Below are 21,312 nucleotides of genomic sequence, written 5' to 3' on the forward strand. Positions count from 1 at the left end.
CCGCGCGAGGGCTGCAGTGTAGAATGCAAAAAGGTTTGAACAGTAATGAACAAAGAGGTTATATGGAGCTATCATTGCATTTAGTGGAACATTGATGGGGCTGTAAACTCTATCTATTGGCAGACATAGTGCAGAGAAAAGGAAAAGTAAAAGCAGGGTTGAAGTACATTTGAAGTTTTGTCATGATACTTCAGATGCCATAAGTGGCCATGATGAAGTTGTATTAACAAAAAAAAAACGTAAGCGTAAAAACTTAGTTGGAATCTCCTTACTTTCTAGTCCCTACAGTGTCCGTTCTAGCCTGGGTATCCTCCATAGGCATCCATTAGAGATAGTGTTCCCAATTAAGGGAAAGAGATTAGACCAACCTCTCCCTATGGTTTGCTGATTGGCCTTTCTGTTATCTGGAGGTCCAGCCTTTTTTCTCAACAGAATTTCCAGACTATCATCACAGTCAGAACCGATCTGATGTCTAGTCTGCCGACTCCGCAAACCACCTCATACTCACCTGGCTCAGAGGAGGGCCGGAGCCCAAACCGGTTGCCCCGTTTTTCCCCTTCAGACAGAGTTCCCAGTGGCCTCTCATGACAAACACATGCAGTAGAGCGTTCAGTGAATGACTCGCACACATGCAGTACAGCGTTCAGTGAATGACTCGCACACATGCAGTAGAGCGTTCAGTGAATGACTCGCACACATGCAGTAGAGCGTTCAGTGAATGACTCGCACACATGCAGTAGAGCGTTCAGTGAATGACTCGCACACATGCAGTAGAGCGTTCAGTGAATGACTCGCACACATGCAGTACATCGTTCAGTGAATGACTCGCACACATGCAGTAGAGCGTTCAGTGAATGACTCGCACACATGCAGTAGAGCGTTCAGTGAATGACTCGCACACATGCAGTAGAGCGTTCAGTGAATGACTCGAACTGCACTGGACTTCTTGCACTGCTGCTGGTCTTCTGGAGCAGCATATGGAGTAACCTCCGCTGATGAATGAATGGATAGATACAAACACACATAGTGTAGCTATGGATAAAATAGCGAAGAAGATAACGGACATCCACGGGCACCCAGGTTCGAGTCTTACCTACCCGTGGACATTTCCCAATCCCAGTCCCAATCCCAATCCCAGTCCCGACTCTCCCCCACTCGCTTCCTGTCTCTCTGCTTTCCTGTCTGAGTAAAGACAAGAGAAGCACCAAAACACAAACCTGACCTGAGCTGAAAACATGACGTGAGGAACTGACATGTAAACTGTTCTGTCCCGCAGGCCGCAGCAGAACACCAGAGGGGTGGCCCAGCTGCAGCAGGCTGAAGCCGCCAATCAGGAACAGGAAGAAGAAATCCTCGGTTCTGATGATGAAGAACAGGAGGACCCTAATGACTACTGCAAAGGTAAGTGTCCTTCTTCCTGTTGATCTCAGGCCACATGTGCGCATGTAGCTCAGAACATGTGGGTAGAACCACTGATCTTCTGGGTGTAGTCTGTGGATAGTAAAATAACTGATTAAATAGATATGCTCACTGAGGAAGGGTATGCAGTAGACCTTGAAAATGAAAGTGAAAATGTGGATAAGCTCCAAGTTTAAAATTGTTATTCAATTGTAATTGCAGCCACAAGGCTCTGCGAGATGCCCAGGTCACAGTTTTTATGGGCAGAATCTGTGTTATCTGTTTTTGCACCTGTGTTTTGACATGTTGGATTCTCCTTAGGACGGTAGATAATGTGGCTTTTTTTTAGTTCGGGGTGAGAGTAAAAGGGCTGCATGTCTACTAGTTCAGGTGGATGAGGGCCAATCACCCCTCCCTCCCATTTGTGTTTTGGCTTCTTCCTGGTTCTGGTCCGGTTACTCATTAGCATAGCAGGGTGCTAACAGTAACAATGCTACAGTAATGGTTTGATTCCCAAGAGTCAGAAACATTTGCTAAATGGACACAGCCCTTGTGTTGTTGCTAGTGATGTTAGGTAAGCGCTGGTCACACGCATTAAACATATATATGCTGTCTGCCACTTGTGTAGGTGGATATCACCACGTGAAGATTGGAGACCTTTACAACGGAAAGTACCATGTGATCCGCAAGCTGGGCTGGGGCCATTTTTCCACAGTGTGGCTGGCGTGGGACATCCAGTAAGCAGCGCCCGCGCTCCCCCTCCGCACCTCTCTCACATTCCCCCTAGCCTCCACAGTAACACCTGCATGTCATCCACAGCACACACACACACACACACACACACTCCCACACTCCCACTCCCACACTCCCACTCACACACACAGGGTTTTGGTTCTTTATCAGCATGGTACACACACACACACACTCACACTCCCACTCCCAACAGGCACATCTATTGTAGAAAGCACTCTTTCAAAACCGTAGAGAGTGCCCTGCCTTTGTGTGCACGTATGTTTGTGATTTCAATCTGTGTAGGTGTGTGTGTTTTTGTCTGTCTCTTTTTGCTTGCGTCTGTGCACACCCGTGTGTGCGTGTGTATGAGTTACGTAAGTGTTGAATCTGGGCTATGTGCTATGTGCTTGATCCTAATTGCAGCATTGTTAGGTTGAGTAACAGGGTGAACCGGAAGGGCACTCGAGAGCTCAGACCTCTGCCAAGGCCAAATGCCCTGTGTCGCAGTGATAACGAAAGTGAAACTAAATTTGGGGGATCGTGATTCGTGATTCGGATCCACTCCAAAGTGTATTGGGTTCATCCTGAGCCAATGCTACACCCTTTCACCAAGTTTCATGAAAATCAGGGCCTGTAGTTTTTTTCGTTAGCCTTCTGACAAACAAACAAACAAACAAATTGCACCAAGGTAAGAAGAGAGGGGAAAAGAGTGGTAGTGAGTGGCAACGGCACAATGCATATGTGGCGCATAGCTTGTGTCTGTATAGAACTGGTGTTATTCTAGAATGGCGCTGAAGGAATTCTTCACAAGGGTGAGAAGAGGTTGCCAAGTTCCCATCAGATTGAGGGTTATATCTGTGAGATCTCTGAGAGTACACTGACTGCTCAAGGCCTTCGTGGTGGTTTTATATTCCTGTCGTGGGAGAAAGGGGCTGAGGGGGAGAATGGTCCAGCTCCACAGTGGCACAAGTGACCTTATCAGCAGTAATGTCAGCGCAGTGGCTTTGGATTGATGTAGTGTAAGAAAAATGTGTAATAAAAAAACATTACTCTGATGGGTATTCTCACTGTGTGTGTATGTGCGTGTCCATGTATGTGTGCTTGTGGCTTGTTGTAATTTTTGTGTGTGTGTGTGTGTGCGCGCTCCAGGGGGAAGCGGTTTGTGGCCATGAAGGTGGTGAAGAGCGCTGAGCACTACACAGAGACGGCCCTGGACGAGATCAAGCTCCTCAGATCGGTAAGTGGTTGCCAACCACCATGAGAGCCTGCTGTATATCAGTAGTTCAAGGAAAGTCTAACCCACAAAATAGCAAACAGTCTAACTGCAATGAAGGAGTATATTCATATAATACAGACAGGCAATTGTGGACTGGATGTCGGATGGAAGGTTACAAATGTCTTTAACCTTGAAGACGGATGTAGGATGTAGTTAAATTGTCACTCAACTAGTCAGAAAATTGTCCTGTTTCCCTTCAAAAAGGCCGTGGACTGAAGTCTGTCTTCCTCTTCCTCTTCCTCCTAGGTGAGGGAAACAGACCCTGTGGACCCCAACAGAGATAAAGTAGTTCAGCTGCTGGACGACTTCAAGATCTCGGGGGTCAACGGAACCCGTATCCTCACATACGTGCGAGCCTATGGTTCCTCAAATTGTGCCGTCACATTTTATTTTGGTTCTCCTAGTGTTGCTATTCTTTGGTGCGCTCCCCCAGTTCTCTCTTCTGGTGCTCTCTTTTCTGTAGATCTCTCTCTCTCTCTCTCTCTCTCTCTCTCTCTCTCTCTCTCTCTCTCTCTCTCTCTCTCTCCCTCTCTCTTTCGTCCTATCTGTCCTATCTACAAAATGAGTTTTGTTTATTTCATGCTTCAGCGAATCATAGATGATTATATTGGTATTTTTTAAGGTAGACAGCTACAGCTATTTAGATAGAGGAGTAAACGGTTATGAAGGGTCAGAGAAAACTATAGACCTATATAAAATAAGTCTGCTATAGATTCACACATCTTTTAAGATATTATTTCAAACAATGTAATTGAGTGACTGAGCTTGTGTGCTGACAATCGTGTCTGCAACAGCAAAACTAGTGTACTTTGGAGAGACGGATGCGAACGCAGACCTTTTGGAGTAGACCCTAAGCCCTAAGCTGGCTGTGGCTGATGGATGCTGTAGTCCTGCCTGTGTCTCTTCACACATGGGTGGAGTGCACGCTCAGGATCGCTACTGGAACATCCAGTGTCGTCAGTATAATGGATTCCCTCTGTGGCCCAAGGTTCTGGTGGTGCCGCTATATGTGTGTAATATTTGACACGCTGATATAAGTGTCCTGTCAAACAAGCGCCTAATGAGTTTCCAGTCAAGGATTGTTTATGGGTGCAGTGTGGTGCGAAAGCCATTTGTCATGTTCATTTGTGCTTGACTCGACTCGCTGTGGAAGACGTCTGCATGGTGTTCGAAGTCCTAGGCCACCATCTGCTCAAGTGGATCATCAAGTCCAACTACCAGGGCCTGCCACTGCCCTGTGTGAAGAGCATAATTCGACAGGTATGACGACACACTTTTTTTTTCTGTCACGTGTACACACACACACACACACACACACACACACACACACACACACACACACACAATCACACACGCTCACACTCTGTGTCACTGCAGATACACACACACACACACAATCACACACGCTCACACTCTGTGTCACTGCAGATACACACACACACACACACACACACATCACACACGCTCACACTCTGTGTCACACTGCAGATACACACAAACACACACACATCACACACGCTCACACTCTGTGTCACACTGCAGATACACACAAACACACATCACACACGCTCACACTCTGTGTTACACTGCAGATACACACAAACACACACACATCACACACGCTCACACTCTGTCACTGCAGATACACACACACACACACACATCACACACGCTCACACTCTGTGTCACTGCAGATACATACACACACCACACACGCTCTCACACTGTGTCACATTGCAGATGCACACACACACACACACACACACTCACACAGACACACAGACACACAGACACACACACTCACACAGACACACAGACACACAGACACATGCTCGCTCATGCTCTCTGTAACACCACACCTTTGTTTTTGTTAGTGTCAATCACTGCTCCCACAAAAACCTGCAGCTCTCATAGCAAAGCACGAGTGACACCCGATTACGTAATAAGTGTGTGTGTGTGTGTGTGTGTCTTCCATAGGTTCTGCAGGGGCTAGATTACCTGCACTCCAAGTGTAACATCATCCACACAGACATCAAGCCAGAGAACATCCTGATGAGCGTAAACGAGCCCTACGTCCGACGACTGGCTGCTGAGGCCACCGAGTGGCAAAAGGCAGGAGCCCCACCCCCCTCAGGCTCCTCAGGTAAGGATCATGCGCGCGCGCACACACACACACACACACACACGCGCCTTAGCCGACACACACACCTTAGCATTAGCACGTCACAAATCAGCTACTGTGGCTTTTGCTTACTAGTTCTCTGAGGGTTCACCTGCACATGCGCACACCTTAGCATTAATGATTCACACAGCAGCTACCAAGGCGTGTGTGTGTGTGTGTGTGTGTGTGTGTGTGCGTGCGGACCAAACGCGACAGACACATTTTTATTTTGTTTTTTTCTCTCGCTTAGATTTTTCAAAAGTACCAAAAAATAGACACTGTACTATCTGATAACCCTGTTATTGTAACCACCAATAACGCGTGATGTGATTTGCGAGGTGTCTGCCAGCCAACTTTCTAGCTAGCCTAATGTTGTTGTGTCTTAAAAGGCCGTTTGAAACCAGCGTTCTTGGAAGATGCCTTCACTCGAAAGTTATGCAACAAGGCAGCAGCCTTCTGTCTCTGAGGGTTTAAACTAACTCTCACTCACTCACTCACACACACACACACACACACACACACACACTCTCAAACTCCTGGCTCACTATTGGTATGAAAGTCGCATCCCCTAAATGCCTGCATACATGTGTTTGACTCCTATTTACTACCATTTTGTTTCCTGACTTGAAGCCCGTTGTAATTAACCTAACTGAATTGAAACTCCTCTGGCACAGCAGTTTCTCGTTAACGCTCGATTACACACCACACGGGGTTTCTATCTGTAGGCGACGAGAACCTGGCCAAAATCTCAGCTCTGCTTCAGGCAGTGTAGAGGCGCTCAAGCAGGTCCTGGTAGCAACGGTTGTCTTGTTTATGTCCAACAAAGGCCGAGCCCAAGGCTCTGTGTGTGTGTGTGTGTGTGTGTGTGTGTGTGTGTTGCACTTAGCTCTCCTAGTTGCGTTCCGTGAGAAAACAAGGTTACCAACCTATCCCCATCTGAATCAGAACTAGATAGCTGGATGATGCTTTATTATGTTTAAACTGAGGAAAACAATGGCCGCACAGTGACGATCTGAAGGCTTTTTGCAGACTGACTGACACGATGTGCACATGCAAACACTCTGGTGTGCAGAATGCTGTGTTCATTTTCAAGCGGCATGGTTGTGATTTTAACTGAACTAAATTGATAGGTCAACTGAGTCCTCTCAGTTTTGCCTCATGACCTCATTTTCAATGTTCATAGTTTTATTTTTGGGCTCTTCTACAATACATACACACTAATGGAAAGGGGAAAGCATAATAGGTCCTCTTTAAGTTTGCTGTATGGCAGGGTTTGGTTGTGTCTCCAGCTTGTGAATAGTTTTCTGACACTCTCACTCTCACTCTCTCTCTCTCTCTCTCTCTCTCTCTCTCTCTCTCTCTCTCTCTCTCTCTCTCTCTCTCTCATATCATTCCAGTGAGCACAGCACCACCACCCAAACCGGTGAGTATATCTTTCTGTTGTTTTCAGATGTCGAGTTTTGGAAATGACACACATACATTTTTAAAACCACATGCATTTTTAAATTGACCACTGAATCATTTTGGTCTTGACATTAAGCCAGAAATTATAAAGACTGTTGAACGTGTTGCGGTAGAAGAGACTGTAATAGAGTGGAGACGAGCTTGGGAACATTTCAGTGCAGTTTTGCACACAGTCCTTCTGAAAGTGCAGAGAAGTGGAGACGCCTCATGAAGTTGGCAATATTCTGCATACTTATCGTGTGTGTGTGTGTGTGTGTGTGTGTGTGTGTGTGTGTGTGTGTGTGTGTGTGTGTGTGTGTGTGTGTGTGTGTGTGTGCGCACCATGCTGATAAAGAACCAAAACATGTTCACGTCGGCTGTTGCATCAGTGGTTTGGTGGCTGAGCTCTTGTGATCAGTGGCCCAACCGGTTAGCTCCTGTAGCTATTAGAGCTGTGGCACTGCCAGCCCAATGGTTTAGCTCCTGTAGTTTCCTAACTGGCACTGCCACCCCACTGCTCCTGTAGCTATTGGAGCTGGCACTGCTGGCACTACCAGCCCACCCTTCACCAGCCCAGCGTCTGTCCTGAGTACGGGAACATTCCACTGAGAATTGACTGGTTCAGTAGATTTCATGCTGGACCAGTCTGAAGTGGTGTAGGTTTAGTGATAAAAACACGATGTTGATTCGATACCAGCTAATGTTACAGGACCTGCGCTTAAAGGTTTCTCAAATGTGCTCCTGTATCAGAAGATGTAGATAGTGTTGTAGGTCAATGAAACCGGAAACCTTAGCAGGAAATTACTTTGTAGAGTTTTCTTGATGAGATGAGATTTCTTGAGGTTCCTCTCCAGGCTACGGGGTCAGTGAGTTCACTATGAGCTGATCCCGTTGCTGTAAGCGTAGTATTTGTTTACGCCCGTAAGCAACCCTGAACAGCTCTCTGTTAAGGCTCCCATGCCACAGTGAACATAGTGCAGATCTGTGGGATGGTCGTTCCAGGCAAGTAGTGAAAAGAAGTTTAATTCCTGTGGAGCACCACAGATTGAAAGATGATGTCTATTCAGTAGAGATTCACAGTAAATCATACACTAAAATTGCTTCCATAATGTAATGGTGCTGTCCTAGTGATATCCGGAAGGTCAGATGAATGTTGTGTTGGGGGAAGAGTGAATGACCTCTGCAAGTCTCCTGAGAGGTCAGAATAGCTGAACATATCCCAAAATGTGAATGTTGTGCTGTGAAGGTTGCAAAGATGTCCAAGAACAAGAAGAAGAAGCTGAAGAAGAAGCAGAAGAGGCAGGCGGAGCTGCTGGAGAAGTGCATCTTGGACCTGGAAGAGATGGAGCGTTGCCCCGACGCCGCTGAGGAGGACGAGGACGACGAGGACGATGACCCACAATCCCCCAAAAGCCCTGTCTGCCGCCCACTCCGACAGGTCTCCCTGCAGGAGACAGCCTGTGAGGAGCAAGGAGGTGGGTCTTGCTACAGTACATAGCCAATTGGGAGATAGGAGGGGGATGTCCTACTGTGTATATAGCCAATTAGGAGCTAGGAGGTGGGTGGATTGCTAGTGAGAGACGAGGAAGTGAGTTTCACTATTGTAAATGGCCAATGAGCTAGGAGGCAGGTGTGTGCTACACTAATGTCAAAATGACTGGTGTGTAATATTTTTGGTACAAAAGACACTTGGAAATTATCCACACTAACAAGTTCATAGTTTTTCTGATAAATGGCTTACTTATGTAAAATTGTTAAGTTAAATGTATAATTCATATGACAGTCAGAGTGTTATTTGATGCTTTGATGTCCTTTTCCACGGCTGTTATCCTTGTGTCCTCAGATGACGGTACCAAGCGTCTGTGCCCGGTGGAGACCAACTGTAACGGCTTAACGGCCAGCGGCTCCCCCAATGGGCCAGAACCGGCGGAACCGCCGCTGGTGGTGGAGGAGGAGGCGGAACCGCTGGTGGAGCAGGCAGCACTGCGGCCAGAGTGGGAACTCGAGCAGGACCAGCACAACACTGACGCCAACACCGACACCAACGCCAGCACCGACACCAACACCGACACCAACGCCAGCACCGACCCGGACACAAACCCCGACCTGAACCAGATCGCTCCTCTGGACCTGAACCTGGACCAGCCGCTGGCCCTCCCGGACTTCCAGTGCTACAACGGCATGGAGTCCCCCGAACCGCAGGCCAACGGGGAGGGCAGCCAGGCTGGCTCCTCCCCCGTCAGCCCATTGGAGGAGGGAGAGCTCAGGGTTCCCCGCCCACCCGGGAAGCAGGAAGGGGCTGGCGACGCCGACGACAACCTCAGGAACAGTAAGTCACACGTCTGCCTCCGTGCCTAAGCAGTGAACTTTGTCACACGTCTGCAAAAAACTACAAAAACCAGATAGCAAAACTAGATAGCATTTCAAAGTTGACAAGATAATGCAAATGTGATGACTTGGGATGGAAATTTAAACAATAGAACAGATTAGAGAATAATTTCAGTATTTCACTGTCATTGCCACATGGTGCAGAGCAGATGTGCTCATTGTTCACCAGGGGTTGTGGTCCCTTGTTGTTTTCATTGCATGTTTTAGGAGGTGGATTCAGTATTAGGGGGGTTATCAGTTATTCTACAGCAGCATGTTGATAGTGAAGTTTCCTTCCTAACCTCTTCTGATTGAGCGATTGGATTTATCTCTGTGCTTTGGTTGGCTGTTTCCTGCCGTCTCTGATTGGTTGATGGGGTGTATCTGTGGGCTCTGATTGGCTGTTTCTTGGTGATGCAGCTAAGAGAGTGGCAGGAGACTTGCTGGTGAATCCTCTGGAGCCGCTCAACTCTGACAAGATCAAGGTCAAGATCGCCGACTTGGGCAACGCCTGCTGGGTGGTAAGTAGCTTTACGCATCACACTCACACACACATACACACAATCCCTCAGACAAACATCCTCTCTCTCTGTCTGTCATATCTATCTCTCTCACTCACTCACTGAGTCACACACAGACACACACTCTCTCACTCACTGAGTCACACACAGACTCACACACAATGGCACATGCACAGTTTGCTTTCCATTGGAGAAATGCATTGCAACACAGTTTGCTGGAGAAACTCCACGTTACACACACACACACACACACACACACACACACACACACACACACACAGTGTTTGCTCTGCTCTTTTGTCATGAAAGCCACACCCCCACTCAGTCTCACAGTTAGATTTACAGTCAGCTTTTTCCAGGCCCTAATGGAGGTTGGCGCAAACACACACACACACACACACACACACACACACACACACACACACACACACACACACACCCCAGTTGTATTACAGTTTGTTAGCGCTGAGCTGGCTTCTAAAGCAGGTCACTTTTTGTTTGGACGCACACACACACACACACACACACACACACACACTTGGCACCAATAGGATTACTTCCATCTGAAACAATACACCACATCCATTAGTATCCCATGTGGGTTACCTGTTGGCCTGGATTATTCTCCAAACTGATCACAGCAGACTAATCAGTAGAGGAGTCTGTAAGCCATGGGTATAATCTGTGTATGCTTAACATAATTTGCCTGTTCGCAGCATTGAAAACATTGTTTTGTATACCAACAACAACACAGTGTTTGAGCGCCTGTTGAGTGTCAGGAATGTGGTTGATTTTTATTTTTGTGACCAATCTACTTTCACTTTCTCTCTATGGTGCTGGATGATGATGATGATGTTGTTGTTGTTATTACATTTAGTGAAAGCAGTGCTAGAGGCAGTTCCAAAGTGTTTCATGTTCACATGATGTTGTTGTTGTTGTGACGTGTCCTGTTCCCCACTGGCAGCGGGAGGCTCATCATTAAACCACAGACTTGCCTGTCGGACTTAAGCAGTGTTGAGGGGCTGGATTCAGATGAAGGGCTGACCCAGTGAATTTATTTTCAATGATTTACCCCCCGTCTCTCTCTCTCTCTCTCTCTCCAGCACAAGCACTTTACAGAGGACATCCAGACACGGCAGTATCGTTCGCTAGAGGTGCTGATTGGCTCCGGGTACAACACGCCCGCAGACATATGGAGCACTGCCTGCATGGTGAGCGAGTCTACACACACACACACACACACACACACTAATTATCATCATATAAGCTCTCTCTAGTGCTCATTATTACTCTTGTGTCGCTGTCTTCTTCCTTTCTCTGACTTATATTTCCATGAGTCCCTCTCTGTAGTGTGCGTCCGTGCGTGTGTGTGTGTGTGTGTGTGTGTGTGTGTGTTTGCGTGTGTGCATGTACCTCTCAGAACTCTCTTCACACAAAGCAATACATGAAGGCCAAGATATTGAAACGATATACATTCTTAAATCTCTCTCTCTCTCTCTCTCTCTTCCTCCTCTTTCTCTCTCTGAAGTGTTGCGCTCTCTGTGGCCATGCCTGCTGTTCTATTACATGTCTGTGTCAGTCAGTCCCGCCAGAGGGTGGCTAGAGCGGCTTGTGTGGCTGCACGGTGGCTCAGTGGTTAGCACTGTCGCCTCACAGCAAGAAGGCCCTGGGTTCGAATCCTGGTCGTTCCAGGTCCTTTCTGTGTGGAGTTTGCATGTTCTCCCCGTGCCTGCGTGGGTTTACTCCGGGTACTCCGGTTTCCCCCACCATCATAAAGACATGCATTGCATCGTATGAATATGAATGAATGTTGGTGGTGGTCAGAGGGGCCGTAGCCGCTGATTGGCAGCCACGCTTCTGTCAGTCTGCCCCAGGGCAGCTGTGGCTACTGATGTAGCTTACCACCACCGGTATGACTGTGTATGAATGACTACTGGACTCTGGACTTTAGAGAAGCGCTATATAAGATTGAATTGATTGATTGATCGTGTGAAACGGCAGGCCTTAGCGTGGTGCTGTAGAGATCAGAGCAGCTCTGTGGGAAGGGGCCTGTCGTCTGTGGTAGACTGCACAGGGGATCGGAGTGTGCGGTGAGTGACTGACTCACCAGGGCTAGGCTGGGTCACTTGGCTGGAGGGCTGACATTTTTCTTTCATATTTCCTCCTGCTGCTTCCTTAAAGGGACATTCGGCTCCAGAAATAAATGCTCCCTAGTCCCTAGCTCCCATGGCTGTCGTGATCTCTCTGGGAAAACAGGCCTGTGTTGGTCACTGTGTTTTTTTTAAAAGATGATGATGATGTATGAGAGTCTCTGAAATCATAATTGTTGTTTTACTCTGAGCTCATATTTCATTGTGTTTACATGTTCCTCTGAGCACATGGTCAGTGATGGTGACATTGAAGTAGGCCAGCGTTAGTGTACACCGATGGTCAATTGCAGTGATTTTACTGTTTTACACCACAACCACGTGCAGCCGCCGCAGAGATAGATTGATAGCTTAAAATGTAAATAATATGTGCCACAAGTGACCCAACCTGCCAGCCATCAACAGAACAGAAGACTAAAAAAACATTATTTGCAGGCGATTGGGAAGATGCGCGAATTAATGTGACTGTAGCGTTAACTGTTGAATAGGGGGGCGTGGCCGGAGCGGAGTTCAACACAGACGTGACATTTTCTAAAAAAAAAATGTTTTTGTTCATTTTGTTCAATGTTTGTTCATCCTTGCAATCGTTGTTGTGCTTATTTGAAATAAATACAGTCTTGCAGGACAAAATACAGGGGAATTTGGGCGATTTTGATGCACAAAATGGTGTTTCCGTTTGAAAGTTGCAATTTCGTTTCAAAGGGTACATTCCGCGAATTCCGTCCGTTTTCCGTTATCGCGGAAAATCATTGGCCCTACCTGTCCCTTTGGACCACTGCACTGCGGCGTCACTGGTCTGCTTTGATTAACCTGTCTAATACAGATGTAGTGTTATGAGTGCCTGTAAGTGACCACCTCAGTCTCCTGTCCCTTTGGACCACTGCACGTGTCAATGGTCTGAGATTTGGAGAGGGCGGACTGCTACTGGCCTGTACTGGGCCGGATCTGGGCCGGATCTGGGGAACTGGTCCTGCTGAGCGTTGTCCACTCCGCTGGGGCTATAACCTCACACACTGACGGGACGTTTCTGCTCTGGAAAGGTTTTCCTCTCTCTGCGACTGTCCGATCTAGCCGGTGTGAAGAGGAAACGTGGTGATTGGAAAAGTGTTGGAACAGTTATAGGTGATCATCATCCTTTGGATTATGGTCAATTATGGCATCACTGGGACACAGAATAACATTCACGACACAACATCGTGGGCTCGCTGGTTCATTTGGCTTGGCTTTGATATTTCCACCTGCTGTTACCTGAGAGGGCCGTTATAGCTCAGCAAGTAAACAACACGACCGCTGGCTTTGGTGTTCCTTTCACTTCTTCGTACAATGCAGTCGACTGAATGGCTAAAGTAGCACTTCCTGTCTGTGAGTGTGTGTGTGTGTATGTCTGGGTTTGATTTGCCTCTTCTGTCTCTCTGCAGGCTTTTGAACTGGCCACAGGGGACTATCTGTTTGAACCTCATTCAGGGGAAGATTACTCTCGAGACGAAGGTAAGGTGCTCACTGTCCTCCATAGATCATTGGCCTCAGACTATTAATTTTGTCCTGCAAAAACATTGCTTTATATATTCTGCACACTACACTGCTTACAAGGGATGGGGGGGGGAAAGCTTTATTGATATATACCCATACATGTATGCCTATTGTAATTGTTTGGATCTGCAGTCTATTGTCTTAACTGATATTGATACCACAGCCATTAGGGCGAGTTGCAGTAGGCATAGCATATATGTGAGTGAACAGTATTGTGCAGTTGAACTGACTGTGACATTACGTCACTGCTGTTATGTATTTGTGATTACTGTAAAGATGCCGTTTGCGTATGTCTTTATCATCTGCCGGTGTGTGTGTGTATGTGTGTGAATACACAGCATTACTCACACCACGTGTTCTCTCCCTGATTCTCTGAGCTGGTATGAAAACTCACTGCGTGCTGAGGATGGATTCCTGTGTCCATTTCCCCCCTCCCCATAACATCTGGACGCCCCCCCCAACGCCCCAACCAACCCCCCCCCCCCCCCCCCTTCACTGTCACCTCAGGATCTACAGGCACCTCCTCACCTCATCTCACTTCACACCTCCCTCTCCTCCACCCCCCCGTCTCTCTGTCTTGCTGCCTCTCTCAGTGTGTTTTCTCTTTGCCATCCTCACCAGATCTCTCTCTCTCTCTCTCTCTGTTTGCTCACCGTGTCAAAGGCCTGGGTCATCCCCAGTCCTAAATGGGTTTTTATCTCCATCTCCATTACCCAACACTCAAACAGAACTCCAGAACCCTCTCCCTCACGGTCCTCTCTACACCTCCATTCCCTCTCTCCTCTCTTTCCTTCCCTCTTCTTTGCTAAGGACTCCCGTCCTTTCTGATGATCATTCTTTCCTCATTTTTCTTCACCTCTCACACATTCTCCACTCTTTCCCTGCTAGGTAACTTCACCTGTTGTGAGGCTCCTACACAAACACACACACACACACACAGAGAGCTATGCTGAGGGTGTGCTGCTGATGTCTCACTGGTGGTTCTGCTCTAACAGTGTGTGTGTGTGTGTGTGTGTGCGTGTCACCCCACCATAACACCAGTACTAGGCTTTGCTGCAGCGGCTAATGAAAGCTACAGCTACTCACAGAAAGCGCTCCTCTCCGAACATCACCTAAACAGGACCGCATGTTTCTACTGTATCAGTAGGGCTAGGCCGCCGAGATGAAGGACAAGTTAAACAGCGTGTCGGTCAGTCGAGCGAGGCTCCTCAAACGAAGTAGAAGTTGATTGGTTCAGCAGTCAGTTGATGAGGCGGTTCTATTCTGCCAGCGCGGTGAATAATCTGATCTCGAATCAAACGGGTGTGTTCGTGTTAGTGTTTGCTCAGGTGGATCAGGCGGACATGTCATCATTAGCGCACAGATACGTCCTAGTTTGATAGCAATCATAGTCGTCAACAGAAACTAAAAATAGAGTCGGGGGGGGGGGAAACAACACGTCGTCAGAAGAGCTTTTGTTTTTTCAGAGCTGGCCAAATCCAGTGGCCTCCTTCTGGCTTGGATTTATGTATACAGAGCTTTTAGTGGATGATTCATGGAGATTAACAATGCCTAACTTCATCTGCTTATTGCAGTCATCTGCTTAACTGTCGTTAACTAAAGTAAACCCACACATGGTATAAGCAACACTGCCATTTCCAGAACGTGTAATAGCTGTAGGAAAGGAATTAGTTGTGACGGTGCAAGCGGAGAGTTCTCTACCCTTCAAGAGTTGCTGCTGATGCTGCTTATTAAGCACAGGATCCACAGCCCAAGCACCTGTATTGACATACACATCCTACATAGGTGGTCATTTTGTTCTCCCTCTTAAACCTGTAGTCAGCCATTAATGCCTTGTTGGGTATGGAGCCGATCCTGGCAGCGGGCCCGTTTCCTGCACCTAAGTCATTGCCCCCAGTTTCACCTGTGCAAACAAGAAAACGCTGGAGGTTGTGTAACGTTCCAGTTAATTTCGTTCTCAAAGCGGTGACGGGCTATTAAGTAAACTGTAAAACATGGGATTACGAAATGCTGCATTCATCCAATGTTAACGCGCCTGGTTATATTTATGACGAACGCACAGACAGAGAAACAGTCCGACAGAAAGAAATGCTACCGGTGTAAATGGTGCCGATGTTTGTTTTAGCTGTAGACACTGACCATAGCCATGTCACAAGTCTAAATGCAGTCTCTGAAGCACCTGAGATGACCGTGAGATCAGTGATGGCAGGAGTTGGGCGTAGGCGGAACCTGGCGTTCTGTTCTCACCTGCAGCAGAGGAGCATCGGCAGGCCGGTTCTCCGCTTTGTCTGTTCTCTGTTTTCGCAAAGCAAATTCCTAACCGCTGACTCATCCCATCCCATCCCATCCCATCTGTCATCTGAGGCATGTTTGCTTATGTTCACAGAAGGAGGCGCCCAGTATCTCACCCTTTCTGCTTCAGAGGCACAAGGCCCCAGGCTACTTCAGCCACTGAATCGTTCAGTGAGTCGTTCAGCCCTTCAGCTTCAGTCAGTGCAGAGAGACGCTCAGGTTCAATATATCAGCTTCAGTCAGTGCAGAGAGACCCTCGGGTTCAATATATCAGCTTCAGTCAGTGCAGAGAGACCCTCAGGTTCAACATATCAGCTTCAGTCAGTGCAGAGAGAGTCTCTCTCTCTCTCTCTCACTCACTCCACACATGAGGTTCAGTCAGTGCAGTAGGAGCTGGTTAAAGGGGTTCAGTCAGTAAAAGAGGAGCTGGTTAAAGTGGTTCAGTCAGTAAAAGAGGAGCTGGTTAAAGGGGTTCAGTCAGTAAAAGAGGAGCTGGTTAAAGTGGTGCAGATACTGTGGCGTGCTCACACATGTCCATCATGTCATAACCTCAACACCATCTGTCTCCATCCTGCTCTAATTGACTTCCCCTTGGCTCTTTTTCGCTTCCTCTTCCCTCTGTTCCCCTTTACCCTCTTTGTCTTCTTTCCCTCTCTCTTCTCTTCTCTTTGCTCTCCTTTCCCTCTCTCTCTCTCTCTCGTGCTCTCTCTCTCTCTCTCTCTCTCTCTCCCCCTCTCCCTCTCCCTCTCTCTCTCTCTCTCTCTGGGTCCTGTGCTTCTCCCTTCCAGACCACCTTGCTCTGATTATTGAGCTGTTGGGGAAAGTCCCCCGCCATGTTGCGCTGAGTGGGAAATTTTCACAGGAATTCTTCAGCCGCAGAGGTACGCCGCTCACGTGTCTGTGCCTTGCCCTGGCGCGAGAGGGGGAGTGCCCACCAGGGGGCGCTCTGACAGCACACACAGCCACATTCAAAAACCCCTTCCTGAGTGGACATCACAGTGGGGGAGCTCTCACAGAACAAAGCATCAGCCTACTCCTAATCCTGCTTACTGTGGAGATGGGTCTATGAGTTTGGCTGCGTACCTCAAATTGGAAAGACTTACTGTGGGGGTACTGCTGTCTGGCGGGAAACGTTTGGAACATCATTGCGACATATTGCCATCATTTTATTTGATGTTCCTGGCTCCTGCCAAGAGAGCAGCCTGCCGCTGTCAGAGAGTCCCGCTGGCTACCCCCGGGCCTCCCCCCTCTCTGCCCAGGGTGGGGGAATGACTGGAGCTTTTGTGTTTGATGACTCTGTCTGTTTGTCGTTTTGTCTTGTCCATCCCTTCCTTCTCTCGTCTCCCTGTCCTCCCCACACCCGTGCGGTTGTCCTTCTCGTGGGCAGACCACATTGCGTTGATCATTGAGCTGCTAGGGCCAGTTCCTCGCAAACAGATTTTGGCTGGGAAATATTCCAAGGATTTTTTCACCAAGAAAGGTAAAGAGCTGTGAGAATTGATCTTTATCTTCTTGTGTATATATGTTTATATATTTTTTTTTAGCATACTGCGTTAAATTATGTTCTTGTTTGCTAGAACTGTAGTTGCTGATGCATGTTTGATAAGATGAAGCCGCTCTCAGAGAGGCATAGTTTTGCGCCATGCTCTGGAGCTCGTGTAGGTCTTTATCAAGCTGGTCAAATCTGCTGCATGAGATTGTTAGGTGTGAATATCTGCTATAGTTTCTCTTTGAGTAACGGCTGCTTGTCTCATCTCAGTCCTGTAGATTTCTCTTGTGTGTGTGTGTGTGTGCGCGTGTAGTTCTCTGTCTTAACCACTACATGAAATGTTAGCATTTGATATCCCTCTGTATGTGTCTGCGTCTATATTCACCAAGTCATGTGTGATCAGTGACTCAGACTGTGCCAGGTACAGAGTTTCTTAGTGGGTGACGTTAGATTATCTACTGCGTGTTGATTAGAAATCTAATACAAGGAAGTGCATGAGCTCAGAGCAACATAAATGGGTTGCACTCAAACCAGTTGACTGTTAAAATGCAGTTTTTCTATTCTCGTCAAGTTAGTTTTTTGCTGCCTTTTCCTTGCAAACTGTGCTTATGTTTAAATGCACCATTTGTGAATGCCTGTGTGTGCGTGCTTGTGCGTTTGTGTGCGTTCGTGTGCGTTTGTTTTTGTGTGTGTGTGCTTGTGCGTTTGTTTGTGCGTTTGTGTGTGTGCTTGTGCGTTTCTGCGTGCGTGTGTGTGCGTGTGCGTGCGTGCGTGCGTGCGTGCGTGCGTGTGTGTGTGCGTGCGTGCGTGTGTGTGTGTGTGTGCGTGCGTGTGTGCGCAGGTGACCTGAAGCACATCACCAAGCTGAAGCCGTGGGGTCTGCTGGAGGTGCTGGTGGATAAGTATGAGTGGCAGCGCGAGGAGGCCGAGTGCTTCACTGATTTCCTGCTGCCCATGCTGGATCTCATCCCGGAGAAGAGGGCCACGGCCGCAGACTGCCTGCGCCACGCCTGGATTGCCCCCTAGTGGCCCGCACCAAGAACTACACCCTCACCACCCCACATAGCAGCCAACTTTGGACTACATCTGGCCCTGTTCAAACGGACCTGTGCCAGATCAGGGCCAAGTCAGGGCCGGTGTGTTCCAGAAGTCGCCTCTATTGGGGGACGTTTACCCCGTCTTCCCTGAACTGTTTCACCTCTGAACCGACACCCATGAAGAGGCCCAGCTGTGGAATGCCTCCCCCACCCCTGGATTGCCTCCTAGTGGCTGATGCTGGGAATTCCACCCTCTGGCCCACTCTGGGCAGCGGCTAAAACATCAGATTTGGCTCTGATGAAGCAGATCCGTCCCGGATCTCCCCCCAGTTCTACTTCAGAGATGGCTTCTTCCAGGGGTTGGGCCCCCATCCCTACTCATCTCCCCAACCCTGATCTGACCCCCATAAAAAGGGGCCTCGCTGTGGAGCTTCTGTGCCACCCCTTGGATCGTTCTCAGGTGGCTGCAGTTGGCTCTGCCATGTCTGACTACCACCCTGCTGTTCTCAGGCAGGCAGAGACATGGGTGTGCTTCCCTCTTGTGGCCACAGCAGGGCTCTACACTCCGTTACGCCCAGCCCTCTCTGACCGTCTCTTCCTCTCCTGACCAGACCTTACCCATACGAGAGACTGCAACAGATCACTTTCCAATTGGAGCATATCTGACATCTACTTATTTTTGTTTATTTTCGTGCGTGTGTTTGCGTGTGTGACTGTGAGTGTGTGTGGTTTCTCGTTCTTTTTTTGCTGAGTGTGATTATTTTTGTTTTTTCTCTCTGTTTGTTTGTTTGGTTTTTGTATTATTTTTTTTTGTTGTGGTTGGATGTGTCCCAATTTCTTTTTTCCGTAGATGGTTTGTACACTTCTCTCTGTCTCGTTACTGTTTTTCCTTGTTACCTTGTTTGTTTTTAACTCCAGATAAAATGGATGGATGAATGAACTGTAGTCCGAGAATCTCATCTGTATTCTAGTATCTCTGAGGTGACGCCAGCGTTACGCTAGTCGACTCTTAGTAGGGTTTGATTCATCTCTAAGGGCAACTCCAGCGTTACTCTTAGTAGGGTTTGATTCATCTCTGAGGTGACTCCAGCGTTACGCTAGTCGACTCTTAGTAGGGTTTGATTCATCTCTGAGGTGACGCCAGCGTTACGCTCGTCGACTCTTAGTAGGGTTTGATTCATCTCTGAGGTGACGCCAGCGTTACGCTAGTCGACTCTTAGTAGGGTTTGATTCATCTCTGAGGTGACGCCAGCGTTACGCTAGTCGACTCTTAGTAGGGTTTGATTCATCTCTAAGGTGACGCCAGCGTTACTCTTAGTAGGGTTTGATTCATCTCTAAGGGCAACTCCAGCGTTACGCTAGTCGACTCTTAGTAGGGTTTGATTCATCTCTGAGGTTACGCTAGTCGACTCTTAGTAGGGTTTGATTCATTTCTAAGGGGCAACTCAAGCGTTACTCTTAGTAGGGTTTGATTCATCTCTAAGGGCAACTCCACCGTTACGCTAGTCGACTCTTAGTAGGGTTTGATTCATCTCTAAGGGGCAACTCAAGCGTTACCCTAGTCGACTCTTAGTAGGGTTTGATTCATTTCTGTTTGGGGTTCACACTCTGTTTAGTCTAGGAAATAGGAAAAGGCAAAAAAAAAAAAAAAAAAAGAAAAGCAACTTTGTTACACAAATATTCTAGTATTGGAAATCTGCACAGCGACAGCACTGTGGGAGAGAGCTGAGTTCATGGTTGTGACTTCCACTCAGAGACAGGACTGTGATCGGTGAGGAAACCTGCATTACTGTCTCTGTCTCCAGCGTCCCCGTCACCACCACCACCACCTGATCAATCAGTGTCACCTTTTCATTTGTTTTGTTCAATAGTGTGCGTTTGTGAAAGAAAGATTGTCTTGCTGTTCGAAGCCAGTAGATCATTATGTTCCACACACAGTTAGCTGTCAAACACCACAGAACGAAGAAAAAAAAGAACATTGTGAAAAGTGTGTGTATGTTTGTCTGTCTGTTTTGTGTGGGTGTGAGCACATATGAGTGTGTTGTCTGTGTCTGTATATATCTGTACCAAAGAGTTTGCCTTGATCTGTATATTGCAGCCATGTACAGTTTTTAAGAAATCATACTATTGTATCTTAGCTAAGATTATTTAGCGGGATAGTAATGTTTTAATAAAGCATTTGGAAGACGTGTGCAAACTCATTTGTCTGTGCAGTGCATTTCTCCTCAGTGAACCCAGTTTAATTAACCAGACAAGGCACTCTTTAATCTCAATTAAATTTGTGTTAGATGAAGTAGTTGCTGTTAGGTGTCATACCTTAATCTACAGACTTTGCTTGAAACGTGTTGAAGTCTATTGCTTTTTTTTTTATTTATTCCTATATGCCTCAGAAAGCCCAAAGTGTCATTACAGAGAGAAATTACGATAAGTCGATTTGTTGAGACTTCAAACACACAAACAAACTTGTCAAAAGTATAGTGTGATCTAGAGACCGTAACCTCGGCAGCCAGAAATATAATAATAATAATAATAATATTTCAATTTTTTATAGCGCTTTTCTATATACCCAAAGTCGCTTTGACATTTTAGGACAAGCATGACAAGACAACACTAAAATATAACAAAAAGGGTCGGACAAACAGACAAACAGAACATTATATGAAAAAGAAAAGTAGCAACTAGTCTATTAGTGGAGGGGAGGGAGCAGGGGATGGTCAGGTAAAGGCGAGGTTGAACAGGATGGTCAGGTGAAGGCGAGATTGAACAGGTGGGTTTTGAGGGAGTGTTTAAATAGTTCTATGTTGGGAGCCAGGCGGATGGGGAGAGGGAGGTCGTTCCAGAGGGAGGGTGCAGCGGCAGAAAAGGCCCTGTCGCCCCAGGTCCGACGCTTAGTCCTGATGGTTTTGAGAGTGTTTGCGC

At 47.4% G+C, this 21,312-nt stretch overlaps 1 protein-coding gene across 6 annotated transcripts in view; it reads left to right on the forward strand.

Annotated features, from left to right (window-relative positions):
- Positions 1-20,689, forward strand: part of srpk1a (SRSF protein kinase 1a) — a 25,406-nt gene extending 4,717 nt beyond the window's left edge. For 2 of the 6 annotated variants that reach the window (XM_031567030.2, XM_031567031.2), the window contains exons 3-15: positions 1,277-1,401; positions 2,027-2,135; positions 3,280-3,367; positions 3,653-3,740; positions 4,560-4,666; positions 5,384-5,549; positions 6,965-6,990; positions 8,257-8,485; positions 8,854-9,339; positions 9,798-9,898; positions 11,002-11,109; positions 13,464-13,533; positions 16,656-17,034. In XM_031567030.2, coding sequence (XP_031422890.1) covers positions 1,277-1,401; positions 2,027-2,135; positions 3,280-3,367; positions 3,653-3,740; positions 4,560-4,666; positions 5,384-5,549; positions 6,965-6,990; positions 8,257-8,485; positions 8,854-9,339; positions 9,798-9,898; positions 11,002-11,109; positions 13,464-13,533; positions 16,656-16,936 — 1,984 coding nt within the window. In that variant the 3' untranslated portion in view covers positions 16,937-17,034. Of the gene's footprint in view, positions 1-1,276; positions 1,402-2,026; positions 2,136-3,279; positions 3,368-3,652; positions 3,741-4,559; positions 4,667-5,383; positions 5,550-6,964; positions 6,991-8,256; positions 8,486-8,853; positions 9,340-9,797; positions 9,899-11,001; positions 11,110-13,463; positions 13,534-16,655; positions 17,035-17,254; positions 17,348-18,197 lie in introns of those variants that run through there. The other 4 variants (XR_004163621.2, XR_004163620.2, XR_004163623.2 and 1 more) reach the window with 4 other exon arrangements.
- The last annotated feature ends 623 nt before the right edge of the window (positions 20,690-21,312 follow it).

Source organism: Clupea harengus, chromosome 4, assembly GCF_900700415.2.
Source record: "Clupea harengus chromosome 4, Ch_v2.0.2, whole genome shotgun sequence".
Classification (NCBI taxonomy): Eukaryota; Metazoa; Chordata; class Actinopteri; order Clupeiformes; family Clupeidae; genus Clupea; species Clupea harengus.